At 43.7% G+C, this 3,112-nt stretch overlaps 1 protein-coding gene across 1 annotated transcript; it reads left to right on the top strand.

Annotated features, from left to right (window-relative positions):
- The first annotated feature begins 539 nt into the window (after positions 1–539).
- Positions 540–2,332, top strand: LOC140222958 (uncharacterized). Its single transcript, XM_072294175.1, has 2 exons — positions 540–1,447; positions 1,555–2,332. The coding sequence occupies exons 1-2, from the start codon at positions 589–591 to the stop codon at positions 1,569–1,571; spliced, it is 876 nt and encodes a 291-aa protein (XP_072150276.1). The 5' UTR covers positions 540–588; the 3' UTR covers positions 1,572–2,332.
- Positions 2,333–3,112: the final 780 nt, after the last annotated feature.

Genomic DNA, 3,112 nt, shown 5'->3' with positions numbered 1-3,112 from the left:
CTATGGAGATGGAGATCACCATAAGAAAAACGGGCCATACTGTGTCACAACTGTGTGAATGCTATTCTATTTTATGTTTTACTTTCTGCATGCTGTGATGTTAGAAGTAGAACGATCCCTCACAAAGTTTAAGTTAGTATGCCCTCCCAACTAAAACTTGCGCCGTCCCATGTCTTGTACAATCAGTGGTGAGTCTATGAAATTAGGGTGCCACTAGTTTTCCTTGACTAGACGGGTTTGTGTCGGACACTTACACGCATAAGGGTTGGTTTGCTTAACAAGGTTATCTTAACGGTTAAGGACCTTGGGGCATAAAGGTTGGGCGCCGAGACATAGAGATGTCACCCAACAACAGGAGTCATATGTGATATGATTAGCAAAAGTTGCTTACCGATCTACCTCGTTTGCTAGCGGTGATGCTAAAGCTCACTAGTAGACTTGTTAGTTGTGAATCCTGAATCACTAAGTTTCAATAGAGGGATATTGATTTTAGTGGGAGTAGATTCTGTTAAAATAGTTTAATGTAATTTGCTCTATCATGGATACATTTGTCTTAGTGTATTTTGCATTACTTTTGTTGTAGATTAAATGGCACCTAGCAACACCACCGCATTGTTTGCTTTGCGTTCGGTCCTTGAGAAGGACAAGTTGAATGGAACAAACTACTCGGATTGGATCCGTAACCTGAGAATTGTTCTCAGGGCTGAGAAAAAGGAAGATGTTCTAGACACCCCACTACCACCAGTACCTGCTGATGATGCATCTGCTGCCGTTAAGGCTGCTTACAAGAAGGCATTTGATGCTAATCTTGAGGTAAGCTGCCTTATGCTTGCTTGCATGGAACCCGAGCTGCAGATGCAGTTCGAAACAAATCATGAGGCTTACGATATGATCGTGGCGCTCAAGGACATGTTCCAGACACAGGCTAGGACCGAAAGGTTCAATGTGTCCAAAGCCTTTCTGGAGTGCAAGTTAGCAGAAGGCGCAGCAGTAGGACCACATGTAATCAAGATGGTTGGTTACACTCAGCGATTGGAGAAGCTGGGCTTCCCAATGGGCAAAGAGTTGGCCACTGACTTCATTCTCTCATCTCTTCCGCCTAGCTATGGGAACTTCATCTCGAACTACCATATGCATGGGACGGAGAAGGGTCTGAATGAGCTGTGTGGTATGCTCAAGACAGCAGAGGTAGACATTAAGAAAAGCGCTAGTACCAGCCATGTGATGGCTGTACAGAACAAGCCTACCTTCAAGAAGAAGGGCAATTCTTGGAAGAAGAAGGGTAAGGCTGGAGTGTCCAAGCCAAACCCAGCGCCCAAGGCTAAAGCTGGACCTGCTCCAGATAAAGAGTGCTTTTACTGTCATGAACTTGGTCACTGGAAGAGAAACTGCAAGCAGTACCTAGCTTCGTTGAAGAACGACGGAAGTAAGAGTACTTCTACCTCAGGTACGCTTGTTGTTAATGTTATAGACAACATATTTCTCGCTGATACAGTTATTAATTCTTGGGTATTTGATACCGGATCGGTTGCTCATATTTGCAATTCGATGCAGGGAATGATAAGAAGTAGAAGCGTGGAAAGAGGAGAAGTTGATTTCCGCGTGGGCAATAATGCAAGAGTTGCTGCTTTGACCGTCGGGACGATGCAACTCCACCTCCCGTCAGGATTTATTATGGAGTTGAATAATTGTTATTTTGTTCCTAGTTTAAGTCGAAACATTTTGTCTCCTTCATGTTTGATGAGGGATGGTTATTCATTTGCGAGTGAAAACAATGGTTGTGTGATCTCTAAGAATAATATGTTTATGGCTTTTGCACCCATTGTGAATGGATTATTTGTTTTAAATCTTGATGGTTCACCTGTCTGTAATATAAGTGCTAAAAGGCCTCGGCCTAATGATTTGAGTCCTACCTACTTGTGGCATTGTCGTTTGGGTCATATAAGTGAAAAGCGCATGAAGAAGCTCCATTCTGATGGACTTCTAACTTCGTTTGATTTTGAATCATACGAGACATGTGAGGCTTGCTTGCTAGGCAAGATGACCAAGACGCCTTTCACAGGATTTCCTGAGAGAGCAGTAGACTTGTTGGAACTCGTACATAGTGATGTATGCGGACCAATGAGCACGACGGCTAGAGGAGGATTCCAATACTTCATAACTTTTACTGATGATTTTAGTAGATATGGCTATGTCTACTTAATGAGGCACAAGTCCGAAACCTTTGAAAAGTTCAAAGAATTTCAGAATGAAGTTGAAAATCAGCGTGGCAAGAAAATTAAGGCCTTACGATCTGATCGTGGAGGCGAGTATTTAAGCCACGAGTTTAGCAATCATCTAAAGAGTTGCGGAATTGTTCCACAACTTACGCCGCCTGGAACACCTCAGAGAAACGGTGTGTCCGAGCGACGTAATCGAACTTTGTTAGACATGGTTCGATCAATGATGAGCCAGTCGGACCTACCGTTGTCATTTTGGGGATACGCTCTAGAAACAGCAGCTTTCACACTAAATAGGGTACCATCTAAATCCGTAGTTAAGACACCATATGAGATATGGACTGGAAAGGTTCCTAGTCTGTCTTTTCTAAAGATTTGGGGATGTGAAGTGTTTGTCAAGCGACTTCAGTCGGACAAGATCACACCCAAGTCGGATAAGTGCATTTTCGTGGGATATCCAAAGGAAACTTTGGGATATTATTTCTACAACCGATCAGAAGGCAAAGTGTTTGTCGCTCGGAACGGGGTTTTCCTAGAGAAAGAGTTTCTCAAAGGAGAAAAGAGTGGAAAGACAGTGCATCTTGAAGAAGTTCAAGATGAGCCAATCGGGCAAGAATCAATGAGTGATGCTAACGTAGCAGAACAAGTTGAGATACCCATGGCAAGAGAAGCACCGCCACAACCACGAAGGTCGGCAAGGCTCCGCGAAATGCGGGAAATATTATTGTTGGACAATGATGAGCCTGCGACATATGCAGAAGCAATGATGGACCCAGACTCCGAAAAATGGCAGAGTGCCATGCAATCCGAAATAGAGTCCATGGGAGACAATCAAGTTTGGAACTTGGTTGACCCGCCTGATGGTGTTAAAGCCATAGAGTGCAAGTGGATCT

Source organism: Setaria viridis, chromosome 5 (assembly GCF_005286985.2).
Source record: "Setaria viridis chromosome 5, Setaria_viridis_v4.0, whole genome shotgun sequence".
NCBI lineage: Eukaryota > Viridiplantae > Streptophyta > Magnoliopsida > Poales > Poaceae > Setaria > Setaria viridis.
The sequence above is the reverse complement of the archived record's forward strand: the minus strand, read 5'-3'. Positions and strand labels throughout refer to the sequence as shown.

Bases quoted from the DNA above. Each gene is read 5' to 3' on its own strand.
- LOC140222958 (XM_072294175.1), top strand. From the start codon at position 589: ATGGCACCTAGCAACACCACCGCATTGTTTGCTTTGCGTTCGGTCCTT.